Genomic DNA, 20650 nt, shown 5'->3' on the forward strand with positions numbered 1-20650 from the left:
AAAATAGCAGAGTGGAAACTAGGGTAAGGCCAAGAGACCACAGGGTGTGAAGGAGGATGTTGCTTCTGTCTCTGACCAGGTATTAAAAGAGTGGGAGCGCTTCCTGGAGGGCTCAGTGGTAAAGAATCCACTCGCTAATGCTGGAGACACAGGTTTCATCTCTGGTTCAGGAAGGTCCCACATGCCACAGAACTACTAAGCCCATGATCCACAGCTATCGGGCCCCTGCTCTAGAGCCCAGGAGCCTCAACCACTGCGTCCATGTGCGGCCACCGCTGAAGCCTGTGCCTGAAGCCTGGGCCCCACGAGAGAAGCCCCCGCAATGAGAAATCCACACACATCACAGCTGGAGAGTAGCCCCCACTCTTCACAACCAGAAAAGCCCATGCAGCCACGAAGACCCAGCACAATCAAAAATCCACAATTAAATAAGCATTTTTTAAAAAGACTGGGAGAAAGGGGCTCTGTGTGGCACCCTCAAGGCTGATCCTAGTTCTCCATAGGCAATGTGCAACAAGCCCTAAGAAATTATAAAAAAATAAAACCACAAAACACTAATTTGTCTGCTTTATACTCTATCATAAAACCCTTGAGTGACCCAGCAGGGTGACAGGTAGCTGCCTGAGGGCACAGAAAACAGTCATCTTCTCCTTGGAGACACAACTAACAGCTCCCGTTATGCAAAGTGGGTTTTTTGATAGTTATTAATGCCAGGTTTACAAATAAACACCATAAATTAGCACCACAGGCAAAATGAACCCTAAGAAATGGAGTCTGTAAAAATGAAAGAAAACATGACTTTTAAGGCAGATCATTTAAAATTATAAGGAGATAGAGGATCTGTTTTTTAACCAAGTTAAGAACTCTCAGAACATTTGTAAACACTCCTGTTTGCTCTGCATATGGCTTTGATTAATTACAGCATATGCTTGTACTATGGATAATCATTTTTGATACAGTAGTAAGACATCTGACTGAAAAATTGCAAATAAGGAAGTGTTTGTGATTCTTGAACTCTATTAATATTTTAAATCAATTAACAGCTTAATGGATAGTGCAGGAAAAAGGAACAAACTAATTTAGCTTTAGCAAGCAAGTTGAACAGTTTTCACAACTCACCATTTTACATTTTGCAGAATTTCCATTTGTATTAATAACTTATTACTTCTATTAAACATACATTTTCCCTTAAGCCTAATGTTTCTTCAGTGGAGACCAATTAACCAGGACAGTCTTTTCTTAGCTAGCCAATTATTTTAATTGCTGGAATTTTTAAAAATGTGCTTACTTTGCACAGATTTGATAAGTTGAATTTGCCCCCAAAATGCATTGCCTTTGTAACACGGAGATGGAATATTTTTGGTGAAAATGTGGATGTCAAAAATCCTGGACATTTGGGGTTCTGCAGAGTGGAGTAGTAGACTAAGAAGCCTATGTCTTTATTACATTGCTATTCATGGTGGTCTTTGCCTTTAATTTGGCACTGTTCCAAACCAGCCCTAATTTGTTCATTTTTCATTCAACTTCCATGTTGTCTATGTGAAGAGCTAGGGGTTGAAGGATGGGCAGGCAATCACTGTACTAATCAGGAACTATAATATGGTAGATGGAACTCTGCAATAACAAAACTCCGAGCGTTGCTTTCTTATTCTTTTGGGACTGGTATTGAAAAAATACATGAAGTCCTTATTTAATAAGCATTGAAGAGTTAAAAGCAAAAGCAGTGACAGGGCATTTCATTCATTAGATCTCCAAGCAAGGGGTACGAGGTGCTTAAACTGAAAGAACAAGAAGCACCACAGAGATAGAGTTTGTTTTGGAGGTTAGTACACTCCTGGCAATGCCAGGAAGCTGGTCATTTTCATGTAAAAGGCAGAAGTCCCAGAAGGTCATGTAAAAAGTCATTTCCAGCTTGCAGAGACACAAAACATATAACTAGGGAGGAAAAAGAATAGCAGTGATGAAGAGAAGGCTAAATAGTAATATACTAATGAAATAGAAAAATCAGTAAGCAGATTGGTAGAATGAGAGAAATAATAACAACCAAAAAGGGAAAGGGGGAAAAATCAGCCTACAGAAATTTAGAGGGAAGTTAGCAAATCCTTAGCAACACAGTGTTAGTTTTGCTGATGATAGGGTTACTTACAAAGGGCATAATCAAACATAGTAGTGCTAAGTACCACATCCCACACATTAAAAAAGAAACTGTGAGAGAGTGAAAACAGTGTTAAATTAATTAAACAAGGAAGCCACTAGACTTAGGTGGTTCTAACGTCTTAGCAACCTACTTAAGCAATCCGAAACCTAAACCTGTAAATGCCTCAAGGTTAAATCAAAATCTAAGGACAACCTATCAAAACAACTGGCTAGGCATTCCTAACTAAGGAAATCACTTGAGCTGAAGCCAATCAAACAACTGTTTTTCTTTGTTCCTGTTTCTTTTCCATAAGTCTTACCCCTGATTCCTGCAGATAGAGTACTCCTAACTACTCCCATTTGCCTGTTACTACTACTGGAGTAACAGGCAAATTTGGCCTGGGAGTACGGAATGAAGCAGGGCAAAGGCTAATAGAGTTTTGCCAACAGAACGCACTGGTCGTAGCAAACACCCTCTTACAACAACACAAGAGAAGACTCTGCACACGGACATCACCAGATGGTCAATACTGAAATCAGATTGATTATATTCTTTGCAGCCAAAGATGGAGAAGCTCTATACAATCAGCAAAAACTAGACTGGGAGCTGACTGTGGCTCAGATCATGAACTCATTGCCAAATTCAGACTTAAACTGAAGAGAGTAGGGATAACCATTAGACCATTCAGGTATGACCTAAATCAAATCCCTTATGAATATACAGTGGAAGTGAGAAATAGATTTAAGGGACTGGATCTGATAGACAGAGAGCCTGATGAACTATGGGCAGAGGTTCGTGACACTGTACAGGAGACAGGGATCAAGACCATCCTCATGGAAAAGAAATGCAAAAAGGCAAAATGGCTGTCTGAGAAGGCCTTACAAATAGCTGTGAAATGAAGAGAAGCAAAAAGCAAAGGAGAAAAGGAAAGATATTCCCATTTGAATGCAGAGTTCCAAAGAATAGCCAGGAGATATAAGAAAACCTTCCTCAGTGATCCATGCAAATAAATAGAGGAAAACATAATGGGAAAGACTAGAGATCTCTTCAAGAAAATTAGAGATACCAAGGGAACATTTCATGCAAAAATGGGCTCAATAAAGGATAGAAATGGTATGGACCTAACAGAAGCAGAAGATATTAAGAGGTGGCAAGAATACACAGAAGAACTGTACAAAAAAGATCTTCATGACCTAGATAATCACAATGGTGTGATCACTCACCTAGAGCCAGACATCCTGGAATGTGAAGTCAAGTGGGCCTTAGAAAGCATCACTACGAACAACGCTAGTGGGGGTGATGGAATTCCAGTTGAGCTATTTCAAATCCTGAAAGATGATGCTGGCACTCAATGTGCCAGTAAATTTGGAAAACTCAGCGCTGGCCACAGGACTGGAAAAGATCAGTTTTCATTCCAATCCCTAAGAAAGGCAATCCCAAAGAATGCTCAAACTACCGCACAATTGCACTCATCTCACACACTAGTAAAGTAATGCTCAAAATTGTTCAAGCCAGGCTCCAGCAATATGTGAACCGAGAACTTCCAGATGTTCAAGCTGGTTTTAGAAAAGGCAGAGGAACCAGAAATCAAATTGCCAATATCCGCTGGATCATCGAAAAAGCAAGAGAGTTCCAGAAAAACATCTATTTCTGTTTTATTGACTACACCAAAGCCTTCAACTGTGTGGATCACAATAAACTGTGGAAAATTCTGAAGGAGATGGGAATACCAGACCACCTGATCTGCCTCTTGAGAAACATGTTTGCAGGTCAGAAAGCAACAGTTAGAACCAGACATGGAACAACAGACTGGTTCCAAATAGGAAAAGGAGTATGTCAAGGCTGTATATTGTCACCCTGTTTATTTAACTTCTATGCAGAGTATATCATGAGAAACGCAGGGCTGGAAGAAGCACAAGCTGGAATCAAGATTGCTGGGAGAAATATAAATAACCTCAGATATGCAGATGACATCACCCTTATGGCAGAAAGTGAAGAGGAACTAAAAAGCCTCTTGATGAAAGTGAAAGAGGAGAGTGAAAGAGTTGGCTTAAAGCTCAACATTTAGAAAACTAAGATCATGGCATCTGGTCCCATCACCTCATGGCAAATAGATGGGGAGACAGTGGAAACAGTGTCAGACTTTATTTTTTGGGGCTCCAAAATCACTGCAGATGGTGACTGCAGCCATGAAATTAAAAGACACTTACTCCTTGGAAGGAAAGCTATGACCAACCTAGATAGCATATTAAAAAGTAGAGGCATTACTTTGCCAACAAAGGTTCATCTAGTCAAGGCTATGGTTTTTCCAGTGGTCATGTATGGATGTGAGACTTGGGCTGTGAAGAAAGCTGAGTGCCGAAAAATTGATGCTTTAGAACTGTGGTGTTGGAGAAGACTCTTGAGAGTCCCTTGGACTGCAAGGAGATCCAACCAGTCCATCCTGAAGGAGGTAAGTCCTGGGTGTTCATCGGAAGGACTGATGCTGAAGCTGAAACTCCAATACTTTGGCCCCCTCATGCGAAGAGTTGACTCATTGGAAAAGACCCTGATGCTGGGAGGGATTGGGGGCAGGAAGAGAAGGGGATGATAGAGGATAAGATGGCTGGATGGCATCACCGACTCGATGGGCATGAGTTTGAGTAAGCTCTGGGAGTTTGTGATGGACAGGGAGGCCTGGTGTGCTGCGATTCATGGGGTCACAAAGAATTGGACACAACTGAGCGACTGAACTGAACGGAACTACTCCCAATTGGTCACTGCTCATTTTGAATGGATTTTTCTCAAAGAAATGTTAAATTCTTTTTTAAAGTATTGTTGGCCATTTCCTCTGTTTTGTTTTTATTTTATTTATTTTTTAATGTTTTTAGCCACACCTGGTAGAAAGTGAGATCTTAGTTCCCCAAACAGGGATTGTACCCACGGCCCATGCATTGAAGGCGGAGTCTTAGCCCCTTGTCAGCTGGGGAAGTCTCTCTTAAAAATTTTTTAAATGCCTGGGTTTATCTTTTAACAGAAATAATAGGAGAGTCAAAGTAGCTGAAAGGAACAGACTAAAATAATGACCTCATTCCAGCAGACTACTGAATCCCTTTACTCCTTTGTTAATTCATTCTCACTCCCATTTAATTATCCAATTGCTCACTCCATCATTCCACAAACCACTCCTTACTAAGAGTAACTAGCAGTCAAAATTCGTTTATTTGCATGCTGTCTATCTTACCTTGGTCACTCTAGAAAGCTGCTGCTGTTGTTCAGTCACTAAGTTGTGTTCAACTCTTTGTGACCCCATGGACTGCAGCACACCAGGCTTCCCTGTCCTTCACCATCTCCTGGAGTTTGCTCAAACTCATGTCCGTTGAGTTTGTGATGCCATCTGATCATCTCATCCTCTGTCACTCTTTTCTCCTTTCTGCCCTCAATCTATCCCAGCATCAGGGTCTTTTCCAATGAGTCAGCTCTTTGCATCAGGTGGCCAATGTATTGGAGTTTCAGCATTAGTCCTTCCAATGAAGATTCAGGGTTGATTCCCTTTAGGATTGACAGGTTTGATCTCCTTGCAGTCCAAGGGACTCCCAAGTGTCTTCTCCAATGCCACTATTCGAAAGCATCAATTCGTTGACACTCAACCTTCTTTATGGTCCAACTCTCACACCCATACATGACTACTGGAAAAACCATAGCTTTGACTAGATGGACCTTTGTGGTTAAGGTAATGTCTCGGCTTTTTAATATGCTGTCTAGGTTGGTCAGAGCTTTTGTTCTAAGGAGCAAGTGTCTCTTAATTTCATGGCTGGAGTCACCATCTGCAATGATTTTGGAGTCCAAGAAAAAAAAAGTCTGTCACTGTTTCCATTGTTTCCCCATTTATTTGCTATGAAGTGGTGGGACCAGATATCATCATCTTAGTTTTCTTAATGTTGAGTTTTAAGCCAGCTTTTCCACTTTTCTCTTTCATTCTCATCAAGAGGCTCTTTAGTTCCTCTTCACTTTCTGTCTTAAGGGTGGTGTCATCTACATATCTGAGGTTATTGATATTTCTTCTGCAATCTTGATTCCAGCTTGTGCTTCACCCAATCCAGCATTTCTCATGATGTGTTCTGCATATAAGTTAAATAAGCAAGGTGACTATATATATCCCTGATGTACTCCTTTCCCAATTTGGAATCAGTCTGTTGTTCCATGTCCAGTTCTAACTGTTGCTTCTTGACCTGCATACAGATTTCTCAGGAGGCAAGTAAGGTGGTCTGGTATTCCCATCTCTTTCAGAGTTTTCCACAGTTTGTTGTGATCCACACAGTTATGCTTTGGTGTAGTCAGTAAAGCAGAAGTAGATGTTTTTCTGGAACTTTCTTGCTTTTTCAGTGATCCAACAGGTGTTGGCAATTTGATCTCTGGTTCCCCTGCCTTTTCTAAATCCAGCTTGAACATCTGGAAGTTCTCGGTTCACGTACTCTTGAAGCATCACTTGGAGAATTTTGAGCATTACTTTTTTAGCGTGTGAGATGAGTTCAATTGTGTGGTAGGTTGAACATTCTTTGGCATTGCCTTTTTTGGGATTGGAATGAAAACTGACCTTTTCCAGTCCTGTGGCCACAGTACCAGTAATCTTCCAGCTTGTGATTCATCCAGCTCTGCATTTCGCATGATGTACTCTGCAAATAAGTTAATAAGCAGAAAGCAGAGCCCAAACCAAAACCTCAGGTAGTACTGCTTCTTTAGGAAATGCAATTCCATGGAAGCAAGAGTGGGGAAGGGAAGCTGGGAGGGAGAGCCAATTCTACAGTGCAGTGTTGAGCTGACACTGTCTGCAATCAAGGGCAACTGATGGTCAGTCTCACTGAACTGTCCTCTGAGACTCTAAGACTGGCAGTGCCTCAGGACATTTGTGATGTGGTGGAGAAGGGAGAAATTCCTTGGCAGTGATCCCTATTAGTCAAAAGTTTACTCCATAAGTCCCCAAGGGTTGACTGCCAGGGTGATCTGCTAAGACCTCAAGAACTTGGCACATCTCTCCTTTGGGTAACAGGGGTGTGCCATGGCAGTGATTTGAGGGGTACAAGGCAACATGTGGTCAAGTTGTGCCTACAGAAAGTTGGCCATGGTGATGGATGACATAGTAGCCAATGGCATAGGTGGGACCAAGATTTGAGGTAACACAAAAGAGGAGCCTAATACATGTTCCTTGGAGACATTAGTAATTAATCGTTTACATTTAACTTAACTGCACTGCAAAAGTGGTTATAATTTTATTCATGTTGTGCTTTTTATATTATTCTCATATTCTTTTTGTTATATAGCCTTGATTATAGGATGCTAATTTAGGATTTACTTGTCTCACAAACACTTAAATTCTCTCAAACCATAATCCTTTAATTAGCATCCAGGAAGTAAATGATTCACCCTTGGCGCTTGGTTGATTTCTCTCTCAGTCATGTTATATTAAGCATGGCCAGTTGCTATGGAACACTTATTATGTGCCTGGCACTATGATGTGTGATTTTCCTGCATTATTTTACTTAATCTTCTCTATGAATTAATAATCATTGTCTCCACGTTATAGATGGGGAATCTGAAGATCAGAGGGACGGAGTAACCTGCCTATGGATGGTCACACACACAGTGAGGGATTGAACTAGACTTTCACCTACGCTTGGCTCAAAACTCATGCCACAATGCCAATGCCAATGCTTCTGAAAGTGTCATCCTGGCACCAGCAGCATCAAGTTTCCAGGGAACTTCTTGGAAATGCATGTTTTGGGGTCCCACTCCAAAACTTCTGATTCTAAAGCCCTGGGGTGGGGCCCAGGAATCTGCATTTGAATGAACCCTCCACTGATTCTGACAAACACCAAAGTCTGAGAATGCTCTGTGTTATTCAGGTTCCTGCAATTCCATAGCTGGTACAGGGTAGACACACATCATCCAGTGTCCCCTTTATGTTTATTCTGCTCGTCTCAAATTATCCTCAGTTCTCACACTGATTCTTTCCCTTTGACTAATTTGAGTTTAAGGAAGGCAAAAAAAAAAAAAAATCCTCTGAAAGAAGAACCTGACACTCTTCACTGTGGATTAATTTTTGAAGTGTTGTTAAGCAGACCATGGATTATTATGAGTAAAAGCTGAAGAGCAAACCAACATTCAAATTATTTTTATCACATTTCGTGGTCTTGCTGGAATCACCCCTTCCTGATTAGTTGAGATAAAAGAAGAGATGGAAGTTTGTGAAATTAGTGAGCTTCAAAACCTTCTTTAAAGATGGTGAAGATACCTTTTCCTGCATATGAGTCCATTGCTTAAAAGACAGATTATTTGAGATGGTATTCTTTTTATCTCACTAATTAAACATAAAGTTAGGCTGAGAGTGCTTTGGAGACCTGTCCTCGTCAGCAGGGCCTGGCACCCGTGGCAGTGTTTTAATTCAGGAGGCCTAATTTAATTAGCACCTTGCCGCTGGGTCGGCTGCTTTCTGCCTTGGATCTCGGGCCTGAGGAGAAATGTACAACCCCTGCTTTTTTATATCTAGTTAGCCTTCTAAAAGGTGGGATGTCCAAGGAGGGAGAGGCACTTTGCTTCTCCATCATGTTTTGCATATGGTGCTAATTGAGCTGACAGTCTTGGACCACTGTCTGTTACAGCAGCAGCTGAGCCTTCAACTGATCCCCTGTGAAGGGATTGCAAATGTCAAATGGCTCATCTTTGCCCTTGTGGCTATTGAAATAGGGAAGGGAATTGATCGGGGGAGCTCTGCGGTCTGCATGCTTGAGTAACTACAAGCAACACAAAACTAGGAAGGAATAAAGTATTCAAATCTTACTGGTAATGGCCACACCATCTCGCCTTGCTTTGCCTACCCAGTGTGCTAATGAGGAGAGGAAAATGTGAAACTCCTTGGCTTCCCTAATTGCTGTGCTTTGCCCTCATAACTTTTTTGTTCCTGCTTATCGCGGTGAGAGTCTAGCTTCTGTCAATCATTTCTGGTTCTTTCTGCCTAGAAAATAACAATGTATGTTTTCTGAACCTTGAGATTATTCCAGTCCTCTTTTTTCCATAATTAAAACAGAGAAAATGATGATGATTTTTTTTTTGGTTGTTTTTTTGGTTTTACTTTGCAATCATGAGCTATAGTAATCAAGAAAGGGTTTGCTTTTTTATTTTTCTGGGTCCCTGCAACTTCTCCCGGGTAATTCCCAAATTTTCCTCAGACCTGCAGAACTGCAGATTTGTTTGTTTTTACCCCAATTCTGGATTGTGAATGTTGCTATTTTTATCCTTTTTTCTCCATCACAGTGAAGGCAGTACTATGTAGTGAAAAACTCATGGATACTAGTGCAAGACAAGCTGAGTTTTGAAACCCGATTCTGTTCTATAGAAGCTTGGATTCATTACTTACCCACTTCAAAAATAAGGAAGAGCATTCTCCCTTTCCAGAGATATTCCAGGAAATATTACTAATTGTAATAATACCCTTAAAATCATCTAAAACAGTTCTTGTCACACAGTAGGTAATAAACGTATTTTCTTTCTACTTTTAAAAAGATTTTTATTGGTTTATGTATGGATGTACTGGGTCTTGGTTCCTTCACACAGGCTTTCTCTAGTTGTGGCGAGCGGGTGCCACTCTCTGGTTGTGGAACAAGGGCTTCTCATAGTGGTGACCTCTCCTGTTGCGGAGCACAGGCCTGAGCGTGCTCGGGCATCAGTAGCGGGGGCGCATGGCTTATTCCGAGGCATGTGGAATCTTCCCAGGGACTGAACCTCTGTCCCCTGCATCAGTAGCGAGGACTCTTAACCACTGGACTATTGGGTTCAGAAAAATAGATTTATAATTATCAGCCCCCTTGTTTGGGAAATTCTTTCTGGTTCTTCTATTTCATTTAAAGAATTTCATTTCTCTCCAGGTTTTATTTCAAGTATAAATAAGACATCACTGCCTAAGGCTGATGGATCTTGAGTTCAACTGCCTCAGAAGCCTAAGCTTGGCAGTTTGCTGTTTGCAAAGGTAGGTTTTTTAGGAATGTCGATGGTTATCGACTAGAGAGAAATCTCTACCCTTCTAATGCTCTTCAATTGTAGAACAGCTCTTTGGCTACATGAGGAAATATAACAATAAATAACATTTACAATATTGACTATGGTGTGCCAGGAACTCTGCAATGCAGTTTATATTATTTGCAATCCTTCTAGCAACTTTACAACATAATTTGTATTATTACCATCAAATAGATAACAAACGAGCTCAGGTAGGTAAAGTGACTTGCCCAAGGTCACATAACTTCTGTAAAAGGTCGGAGTGACTCCAAATTTAATGCTTATTGTTGGAGGGAGAGAAGGAGGAGGGGAGGATGGAAAGAAGGAAGGAAAGAAGAAATTAAGGAAAGAAAGGTAGAGAACATAAAGAGAAAGAAATCAGATCTTTCATTTCAGATGGATTATCTATCACTAGCCCTTTTCCCTACTACTGGCACCCATTTTTTCCCTCTTTCTCAGGAAAATGTCAGCTTTGGAAATAATTTAACCCAAATAATCACTGTGTTGGAATAACTCTCTCCTGGAGCTGCTGCAATTTGGCTTACAATTATGGCTAATTGAACATCTTCTAAGTGAGCTCAGTGCTGCATACACATGGAAAAAATTTTTTAATGTGCTAAGCATGCAAAAACATGATCATAGAAGTCCATTTTTTACCAGCATAGAAAGAAAGCAATTAGTGAGACATTTTTTTCTAGCAAGGAGAAAAAAAACCCCATGATCTCGAGACAACTCTAAGATAATCTCTGGGCCCCATTAAAGGCACAGTAATGAAAAGGTTTTGTGAGTTATAGGTTGGCATCTGTGAAAAGGTCCCCCTTCTCAGAAATCAAGACACATTAGTCTCATTATTTGCAGATACTTGATAAGACAAGAGCCAGAGGGAAGCAGCAACATAAGGAGATGTAATCTGGAGAGAGGAGGTGGTTAGAGGAAACAAAGAAAGGGAGCTTGACAAATATGTTCTAGAAAATCATTCTCTGAAAGAGAGGTATTTCAGAAGAGAAGAGTCATTTCTCTGGATCTGGACTCTGTTCCATGGGAACCTGGGAGGATGCCCGTTTTATCCAGCATAGGTCTGATCAGACCCATACTTGGCATTACCCCTACTGCGAATCTTTTAGTTAAAATTGGTATGTATGTACATATTCAAAACTTTTTAACTTTCAAAGGTTCTCCTTTCAACTCAACTCATAAAAGTCCCAAAATTTCCCAGTCTGGTGCTGGCTCATTTCCTAAAGCAACTAGAGCCGAGGACGAGAGACAGGTGCTTTTTAACCAGCCCTCTTTCTTTCCTTTTTTTTTTTTTTTCTGTCTTTGCCAGAAAGTATTTTGCCTGTATGGCCACTTCAGGCTCCTTGGGTCCTGCTTATTATAAAGCCCCTTGGCGACTTGGTTGGTGGGATAGAATACGTGAGACTCCAGAATAATTGGGTGGGAAAATGAAAAGGCTGGGGGCTAAAAAAGGATAAATCTAATTGGAAGTACCATGGTTTTCACTTCCACCTCTGGATTCTTGCAGGGCTGTCGCCAAGCTCTTCAGCGCACGCGGGGGTTTTCAACTTTGTGACCACAGGTCATAAGAAAATGTTCAGAAGGATTTAGAGGTGGGGTTGCTGTTCTGATAGAAGTTGCCCGCAAGCAACATAATTTCTAGTTCTCAGGGGGTCGAGGAGGATGCAGCAGCTTGCCACAGACATAGAAGGAGCAATCAGTACTTATTCAGCTCTCTTTGTCTATGATTGCACTTTACTAAGGAGGAGGAGAAAGCAGTTTTACCTAAATGCAGCTAGCAGAGTCAGGATCTATCTTCTTATTTCTCTTCAGGCCCGTAATCTCAAGATTGAGGGCACTGGCTCTTAACCTGGGGCAATTTTGTCCCCCAAAACACATTTAGAAAAGTCTGGAGACATTTTTGATTGTTGTGACTTAGGGAGCTCTTACTGGTATCATGGGGGAGAAGCCAGAAAGCTATTAAAAATCCCCCAGTGCATAGGATAGCCCCCACAGAGAATCAGTTCCTCCAATAATTCTGAGATCCAGTAACCCTGATTGAGAGAGTGCCCAATCTTCCTTTACTAATGTTATTTCTCTTACTAAGGTGCAAAGCAGCAATTATAACACTGAATTTTCATTGTTTCCTGCTTGATTTTGCCAGGTCTGTCGCTGAATGGCAAAACTATTTTGTTTGGTGGAAGTATTCCTGTCTCCCTGGTTGGGAGACTGAAGGGCAGACTTCTCATCTTCTGAAGGCAGCAGGCATCTTAGCTATTCTCTCAGTGCACCATGCCAGACTCTGGTATGAGTGACAGCCTTGCATTTGTGGGTTGTTTTCGTAACGGTACCGATGGCATTTGTGACACCTTGGTGATGACAGCAGCAGGTCACTCAGGCAGAGCACAGAGCACTTGGTACCATGTAGAGAGTAGGTCAAATAATTGTGCTATATATTTGCAAGTTTCTTAATATGAAGGTCATTACTTCTTTTTACCAGTATGTCTGAAAGAAAGGTGTACCTCATGTAAGTCTTGTTGGAATGAAATACACTTCTGAATCAATTTTGTATGCCACTAAAAATCTTTAATCACAGAACTGGGCACTAGAAGTAACATAATGAGATAAGAAAACGAACAATTTTAAGAAATCAAACGCATGGCTTTCAAACACAAGTCGACTTAATTCAGTCTGGGAAGACACAATAATTGTTAAGTCCCCACCATGGACTGAGGCCCCATCTCCAAGCAACAACATGAATTTATTTTTTTAACTTACAAAATTAAAGAAAAAATTCTTCAAATACATTTTATTTTGGTTCTTTTGCATTTCATTCCTCAGTCCCAAATCCAAAGCCCAACTTGTGGTAGGGAATTAAATAGGACCAGTATGAGCAAGCCAATTTAAGGAGACCTTAGAGGGTAAAATATTATAATTGGAAGCAAGCCTGCCATGGTTGCAATTGTTACTGTCAGCTTGGAGGAAAACTCTCCTTAGGTAAATGTGGAATGCTGTCAGCTGCTATCCTCAAAGCTGCCACTATTCCGGCAAGAATGAAAATGCATCGGGCTCATGGGATCAGACACGTAGCCTGCATCAGGAAAAAAGTTCAGATGTTACTTATTAGCCTTTCAGCCCATCTCCCCATTTTTTTCTTTTTTGTTTTAAATGTTTTGGCCATGCCATGCAGCATGTGGGGTCCTAGTTCCCTGACCAGGGATCGAACCTGGGCCCCCTGCATCAGGGGCTCAGAGTCTTAACCACTGAACTGCCAGGGAAGTCCCCTACCCATTTTTCTTAACAGCTTCACCCAGTGTAACACACAGCTGCTAAGTAGCTTCTCCTGGCTCATGTGAACAGAGTCTGTCTGCCTGTTGCTGGCAAGCAATTATAAAACTAAAGCAAAATTTACAATGACAACAGAGAGCTGAGACCAGAGGAACATCAATGATGGGAGTCTGATGTGAACCCAAGCTGGCCAGGTGACAGTTTGCAGTAAAGAAGGGTACAATTCAGGAAGGTGGTAATATCATGATGGCTAAAAGGATGAGCTTCACGTCAGGCAAATCTGGGTTTGAGCTCTGGCTCCACTATTACCAGTTCTGTGATTTTTGTTAACCTTTCTGAACCTCAGTGTCTTCATTGTAAAGGGGAGAAGTAATGGTACTTAGCCAAAAAGTTGGTAACACACATAAGACAGTTAGCAGTGTCTGACACATAGTGAGTGAGAAACAGATGATGGCTGCTGGAAAGGGGAGATATAGATGGCAATAGAGAAAAGCGAGTATTCTCTATATCAGATTGGCTCTGATTGTTTTTTCTTTTTTCTCTGAGACTCCAATGTTTAAGTGTGCATCAATGCTTAGGTCTGAATCCTAGTGGCATTTGATGCTCAGTGAAGCACTAGTCCTGGGTGTGTCCAGAAAATTGAGGATCTGGCCTCGGTCCTAGAGAACGTAGGACGTGCACAGGGAAGCAGTTAGTTACCTTTCCACTCTGAGTAGGGAAGCCATTCATTGTTTCTGCGAAAATGGGCACATTTGTCAGTAGCTAATGCTGCTTTTGCTCCCTTTTGGTAGCTGAGTTTTCAAAACCAACTCAGCCATCCACATTTTCATTAGACATCTGGCGATACGCGTTCAATGGGCATATTTATTTTCATAAGAAAGGTCCCCATCAGCATCTCTTAGGCAGCACATAAACTCTCAGGAAAGGCAGAGCCACCACTGCTGATGCTGTTTGAAGGGCTCCTTTCGCTAGTGGGCTGGCCCCGGCCAGCTGCAGTTAGGGGAAGCGGGAGTCACATTACTGAATCCTAACTCTGGGTGGAGAAAAATCTGTATCTTGGAGCAAAAATATTTCCTTTTGTTCAGCCTGAAGCTGCAACTCCATCCCAGGCATAGATAGATGCTTTAATAAGCTCGTAATTCTCTCATTACTGTATAATCAACTGTCTAATGTACCACATACAATTTTAGTGGTCTACGATGCTCCATGCCTCTCTCTCCATAGGGGTCCAGTGGAAATCTGATTGTGAGCATCCTTCTTGCTAGTGTGGGCAGGCTTGCCTTCGGGTATGGGTAGCAAAATCAGCAGGACATAGATGCTGACATTTATCATTGATACCATCATCACCAGAGTTGAAGAGATAGTCTTTGTGCAGTCGGCTTGAGAGGGACCAAATGAAATTTGACCATGGCTTTAAGAAAAGACTGAACCATGTTTGCGTGTTTTGTTTCTTAAGGGTGAAAGGTCTCAAGTACAGCTATGTACTTAATTTTATCTGCATTCTCTAGCCCTGTTCTTTGGGGAAGAAACAGTTCATAAAGTTGCTGCTATATACCACAAGTGGTTTATGAAGTGGAAATGGAGGGCAATTAAAGGGTTCTGTCTTGTACAATGTGATGTTCCTAGTGGGAGACATTGAAAACATCTTTTTCATCTACTGGGACTCTCACTCCATTCAAACACCCTCATGTTTTCTTCTACCCCTTGTACATATACACATAAGAAAAACATACTTTCGTATGATTACATCTTTTTTTGTCTAACTTCTCCATCTTGAGGAATTCTGTTCAATGTATTATCCCTTTAAGAAACAGATCCTTAAGAAGTGCTTCATCTTGAAACTCCACAAAGAAAGGAAAAGACTCCTGGTCAAAGTACACATTTCAAAGGGTGCCCTATATTTTGTGGTTGTGCAGTCACATCTGTAAAAGTTTGAAAAAATGATATTATATCTATAAAAAAATGTGATGATGTGACACTTAGCACATATTTTCCTCTGTTACTGGAGTGGCCAATTATGTCGTAAAGTTGACAATGAAAAGCACTCGGCTGCATTCTAGACATGTCCTGGGAGTCAGAAGCACAAAGGCTTCTTTCTTTAATGTTCCCAAGTAGTCTGTCGTATCTATCCAGAACATTTTCCCCCTTCATTTCTTAAAGGCTTTCTAATGCCTTAGGTACTGATACTCTGCAGACAAAGTGCATTGGTGAGGATCCCAAAGCTGCAGGGTCTACTGGCTTCAGTAACACAGAACCAAGAACATAACATATGATTTATTCTTCCACAAACCCAGTTCTTGTAATAAATCTGATCTATTTAACTGACATACATTTTTTTTCAGCTCTACATATTTTCAAAGGAACTTCCCATGAATAAATGAGCTCATTGTGCTAAAATTCCAATAAAATATAGAGCCTTTCAGGCTTAGGGGTTGGAGAAAGGACATCAGAGGCTTGGCAATTTAATATGGGAGCTGATGATAATGGTTATTGCCCATCCTCTGTCTTCCAGGGGCAAGCATAGAACTGTGCTAACTATTTCAAAGAGCTCTATTAACTCTTTCTAAAGTAGTCCTGTGCAAAATGGATCCCATCAGTGAGACCCTCACCTCCTCTCCAGCTTTTTGAGAGAATAGCTGGGTTCACATTTTACCCTCGGGTACTTGCTAAAGAGGAAATACTTCCCTAGGGTATGGTGCAATTGTGGAAACTCATCTGTTGTTTTCTCCTCTTCCCTACATCTCTGTGAGGTGGGTCTTAGAAGCAGTGAACTCAATCAGGTGGCAGCAAGGTGCTTGGAATGCCATGAGATGCAGGAGATTATTTTCATAAGACCTGTACTTTTTCCACATGTACACACACTCCCATATACTTGCACATACACTTACAAACTTATGCACACATTATTAAATGCAAAGATAACTAGACTTATATGACTTACAAGAGCAAATTTTCCACTTACTCTGTTTCTAAAAGCACCCTTCATTTCTACTTGTTACAAAATAGAATCTTCTCTACCTCATTATTAAACAGATATCACCTTCCCAGGGGTAGTTTTCTTAGTCAATCTGATGAATCTGTGTACTTACCATATTTGTCAATGGTTGAGAACTGAAGACTTTTCTTCATGTCATCCAAAGACAGGCCTTGAGGGGAACATTGTCCAGCACTAGAAAATTCCATGAGACACTGTGAAAACCGTCGTGGCATTTGCTAATAACATTTCTATAAAACAATTATTCTCTCAGCATAGATATCAGAGAACTGGCAATGTGATACAACGGTACTTTTATCTTATACTGACTTGTTTGGGAAGAGTTCAGAATTATTTGGAGCATATTAGATCTAGGTGTGTCAGATCTAGATAGGCTCCAATTCCTAGCTGTATAACCTTAGACATCGTACCCTTTCTGAGCCTTAGTGTATTGATCTGTAAATTGGGGAAAGCACATAAATAATATGCAATTTGTCTTGATGATTAAATATAGCAAAAAGAGTTGAATATAAAATCTGAGTTAATATCCTTGCAAGCCTTGCTTAAAAGGAACTAAGGATCAGAACGTTATTATCTTGGTCATAATCAACAGAAATGAAACACATCCCAAAAGGTAATGTTATTTTTATATTGATATTATTATAACACGAATTACAAGAGATAGTGATAACAGTATTTATTGAATGATTCTTATGTATTAAGTATTTGCATATATCATTATATTTAATCTTTATCATTATTCTTTCTCTCATTTTATAGGTCAGAAGGGCTTTCCAGGTGGCGCTAATGGTAAAGAATCTGCCTGCCAATGCAGGAGATGTAAGAGACTTGGGTTCCATTCCTGGGTGGGGAAGATCCCCTGGAAGAGGAAATGACACCCTACTCCAGTATTCTTGCTGGGAGAACCCCATGGACAGAGGAGCTTGGCGGGTTACAGTCCATGAGGTTGCAAAGAGTTGGATGTGACTGAGTGTCTCTGAATATATAGATTAGAAATGGAAGCTGGGGCAACTAAGAAACTTGTTACATACATTTGGTAAATGGCTCACCTAGGATTCACACCCAAGTTTTCCATATTCTAAAGCCTGTATCCTTGCCCAGTATTCAATTGGGAATTTTCTCATGATTCCATGGCTTAAATTAATCCCTCTCTTTGCCAAACTTCTACTCTACCATGTAGGTTAATGGGGTTGCTTCTTTTCTAATTTTTAAGACTCAAAACCTGAAGTTATCAGAGCTTTCAGCCTAATATAAATCACATCTGTCAGTCGTATATCTGTAATTCCTCCTGTATCCGTTTCTCTCATCCATGCTTTAGCATCCTTAAAGAGGCAACCCAAGTTACCCCCAGAGCTGTCCCACTATGTCCACAGTAGAACTTGTAACTCCCCCTGTCCCCAAGGCAGTTCTCTCCAGCTCATTACTGGCACTACACCATTCAGTTACTTAACCCCAAATTCTGTGGTCATTCTTTGTACCTTTCTTTTTCTTATATCTTCCATCTAATTCAAATCTTTTTAACTTTGCATCCAAAATGTATCCCTAATCCATCCATCTCTCCTCCTTCAAGGTTTAGGCCATATATCTTTCTTGTCCGGACTACTGCAATTTGCCTCCTAATTGATTTTCCTGGTTTCATTTTTGTCCCCTTATAATTCATTCTCCATATATTACCCAGAGTAGTCTTTTCAAAATATAAAAGCATACGCCATTTACTGACTCATTGAAAAGACCCTGATGCTGGGAAAGATTGAAAGAGGGAGGAGAATGGGACGACAGAAGTTGAGATAGTTGGATGGCATCACTGACTTAATGGACATGAGTTTGAATAATCTCTGGGAGTTGGTGATGGACAGGGAGGCCTGGCATGCTGCAGTCCATGGGGTTGCAAAGAGTCGGACATGACTGAGCAACTGAACTGAAACCATTTACCTGCCTAAGACATACTGAAGGGCTTCCCTGGAAGCTCAGTGGTAAAGAATCCACCTGCTAGTGCAGGAAACACGGGTTCGATCCCTGATCTGGGAAAGCCCCACATGCCACAGAGCAGCTAAGCCCGTGTGCCATAACTACTGAGTCTATGCTCTAGGGCCCGGAAGCAGCAATTACTGCTGCAACTACTGAGGCCCGCATGCCCTAGAGCCCATGCTCCACCACAAGAGAAGCCACTGCAGTGAGAAGCCTATGGACTGCAACTAGAAAGTAACCCCTGCTCACCACAACTAGAGAAAAGCTCGTGCAGTGACAAAGACCCAGCACAGCCAAAAATAAATAAATGAATATTATATAAATAAAACATACTTAAAACCTTCCAACGACTTCCCAGTTCATTTAGAATAGAACACAAACACTTTACCCTCAAATACAAGGCTCTCTCAAACCTTGTCTCGTACCCCTCTCACCATCTTTGCTAAGCCCCTCTTTTGGCATTCTTTCTGTCCTTTGAACCTTCCAAGCTTTCTCCCAGTTCACAGCTTTTGCATTTGTGAGGTCTGCTTGGAATGCTTTTCTTTCTTTTTCTCTCTCTCTTTTTTTTTTTTTTTAATTTTTATTGGAGTGTAGTTTCTTTACAATGCTGTGTTAGTTTCTGTTATAAAGCAAAGTGAATCAGCTTATGTATACACATATCCCCTCTTCTGGGGATTTCCTTCCCAGTTAGGTCAACACAGGACTGAGTAGAGTTCCTGGTGCTATACAGCAGGTTCTCGTTAGTTATCTCTTTTATACACAGTACTATATACATATATGTCAGCTCCAATCTCCCAGTTCATCCCACCTCCTCCTTTCCCCTCTTGAGATCCATATATTCTCTATATTGGTATTTCTACCTTTGCTTTGCAAATAAGTCCATCTGTACAGTTTCTCTAGATTCCACTATATGTATTAATATATATTTGTTCTTTTCTTTATGATTTACTTATAGGTACATCTATGTCTCTGCAAGTGGCACAATCTTCACTCCTTTTTATAGCTGAGTAATATTCCACTGTATATGCGCACCACATCTTCTTTACCCATTCCTCTGTTGACGAACATTTAGGTTGTTTCTGTGCCCTGGCTATTGTAAATAGTGCTACAATGAACATTGGGGTGCATGTACCTTTTTGAATTATGGTTTTCTCTTGCTATATGCCCAGGAATGGGATTGCTGGGTCATATGGTAGTTCTATTTTTAACTTTTTAAGGATATGTTACACAATTCTCCATAGTGGCTGTACCAATCTACATTCCCACCAACAATATAGGAGGGCTCTCTTTTCTCCACATCCTCTCCAGCATTTTTTTGGCTTACGGCTACTCTGATTGTGTGAGGATTTACCTCATTGTAGTTTTGATTTGCACTTCTCTAAGAATTAGAATAATTAGTGATACTGAGCATCTTTTTATGTGTTTGCTGGTCATCTCTATGTCTTCTTTGGAGAAATGTCTATTTGGGTCTTTCACCCATTTTTTGATTGGGCTGTTTTTTTTTTTTTTTTTTTTTTACATTAAGCTGCATGAGTTGTTTGTATATTTAGGAGATTAATCTCTTGTCAGTTGCTTTATTTGCAAATATTTTCACCCATTCTGAGGGTTGTCTTTTTGTCTTGTTTATGATTTCCTTTGCTATGCAAAAGCTTTGGATTCCATTTGTTTATTTTTGTTTTTATTTTCATTACTCTAAGAGGTAGGTCAAAAAAAGATCTTGTTGCAATTTATGTGAGTGTTTTGTCCATGTTTTCCTCTAAGAGTTTTACAGTGCCTGTCCTTATATTTAGGTCTTTAATCCATTTTGAGTTTATTTTTGTGTATGGTGTTAGGAAGTGTTTTAATTTCATTGTTTACATGTAGCTGTCCAATTTTCCCAGAACCACTTATTGAAGAGACTATCTTTTCTGCATTGTATATTCTTGCCCCTCTTTTTAATAACAATATGTCTTCTGGTGCATGACTCCTGAATTTGTCTTCACTCCACTATTTATTACTTCTACAACCTTTTTGGCAAATTGTTTAACTGGCATGTGCCTCAGTTTGTGCAACTATAAAATGGGAATTATAACAAGACTTCACTTATAATGTTAATTTTAGAGAATTAAAGAAATATTAATAAGTTTTAAAGTATTTTGAACAGTTCTAACATTTAGTAACCACTCAGAAATGTTACCTACTTCTATTATTTATCAAGTTCCAACTCAAAGAAAGCATTTCCTCAACGTCCTCTTGGA

The 20650-nt window shown here is 40.5% G+C and overlaps 1 protein-coding gene across 1 annotated transcript in view; it reads right to left on the reverse strand.

Annotated features, from left to right (window-relative positions):
* Positions 1-13153: 13153 nt before the first annotated feature.
* Positions 13154-20650, reverse strand: part of TNNI3K (TNNI3 interacting kinase) — a 311086-nt gene continuing 303589 nt past the window's right edge. Inside the window, exons 24-25 of the mRNA XM_065910902.1 lie at positions 16540-16619; positions 13154-13253 (exon numbers count right to left, since the gene is read on the reverse strand). Of these exons, the coding sequence (XP_065766974.1) occupies positions 13177-13253; positions 16540-16619 (157 nt within the window). The 3' untranslated portion in view covers positions 13154-13176. The remainder of the gene's footprint in view (positions 13254-16539; positions 16620-20650) is intronic.

Source organism: Muntiacus reevesi, chromosome 1 (assembly GCF_963930625.1).
Source record: "Muntiacus reevesi chromosome 1, mMunRee1.1, whole genome shotgun sequence".
NCBI lineage: Eukaryota > Metazoa > Chordata > Mammalia > Artiodactyla > Cervidae > Muntiacus > Muntiacus reevesi.